At 50.7% G+C, this 804-nt stretch overlaps 1 protein-coding gene across 1 annotated transcript in view; it reads right to left on the bottom strand.

Moving 5' to 3' along the window:
* LOC116548564 (vegetative cell wall protein gp1-like) overlaps nt 1–650 on the bottom strand; it is a gene marked incomplete at its 3' end in the record, with an annotated part of 1,049 nt that extends 399 nt beyond the window's left edge. The window contains exon 1 of the mRNA XM_032273957.1: nt 155–650. Within this exon, the coding sequence (XP_032129848.1) occupies nt 155–567 (413 nt within the window). The remainder of the gene's footprint in view (nt 1–154) is intronic.
* Nucleotides 651–804: the final 154 nt, after the last annotated feature.

An 804-nucleotide genomic window follows, 5' to 3' on the forward strand; every position in this document is an offset into this window, starting at 1 on the left:
AGGGGAAGTAGTTCTGGGACCAGGGTATTGGTCAGCAGGGTTAGGAGGAGTAGGGGAATAGGTATAGTAGTTACAGGCAAAAATTCTGGAACCACAGCAGTCACAAGCAGGTTTAGGAGGTTTAGAGGCATACCTGCTCAAACCACAGCGTTTGCAAATAGATGGTGCGTAACGAAGAACAGAAGAGCAGGGCAGGAAGAGTTTTAGGGTAGGGTAGTGGGGAATGTGGGCCTGAGCCACAGTGGGATAGCAGTTAGAGCAGAAAACTGAAAAATCTATATACTTCTGGAGAGGAGAAAGAGGGCTTTCAGGCTGAAGAGAAATAGGGGGTAAGTGGATTGGCTTAGGAGAGCAAGTTGACTTAGGAGAGCGGGTTGACTTAGGAGAGCGGGTTGGATTAGGAGGGCGGGCTGTATTAGGAGGGCGGGGTGTATTAGGAGGGCGGGGTGTATTAGGAGGGCGGGGTGTATTAGGAGGGCGGGGTGTATTAGGAGGGTGGGGTGTATTAGGAGTGTGTGGTATCAGGTGGGATGGAGGTTGAGAAATCGGAGGGAGCTTTCTTGTCATTTCTTCAGTGAGGATTCTAGTTAGTCACTTGTCCCAATGAGTCCAAATGAGTAACTGGGGTGTGCCCAGAGCTGCTCCAGCATTTATCTCGTGCTCACCCCTCACATCACACCATGTCAGAATGCCCACTATGATTCCTATGTGCCCCGCCCTTTTGGTCTAGGGAGAGCGTCCCACCAGCAGGGAAAGGGGCCCAGTCTCTAGGTTTAAGAGTGATCATGGCAAATAGCAAAGAGA

The sequence above is a fragment of the Sapajus apella genome, unplaced genomic scaffold (assembly GCF_009761245.1).
Source record: "Sapajus apella isolate SASKATOON/1434 unplaced genomic scaffold, GSC_monkey_1.0 scaffold15463, whole genome shotgun sequence".
Lineage (NCBI taxonomy): Eukaryota > Metazoa > Chordata > Mammalia > Primates > Cebidae > Sapajus > Sapajus apella.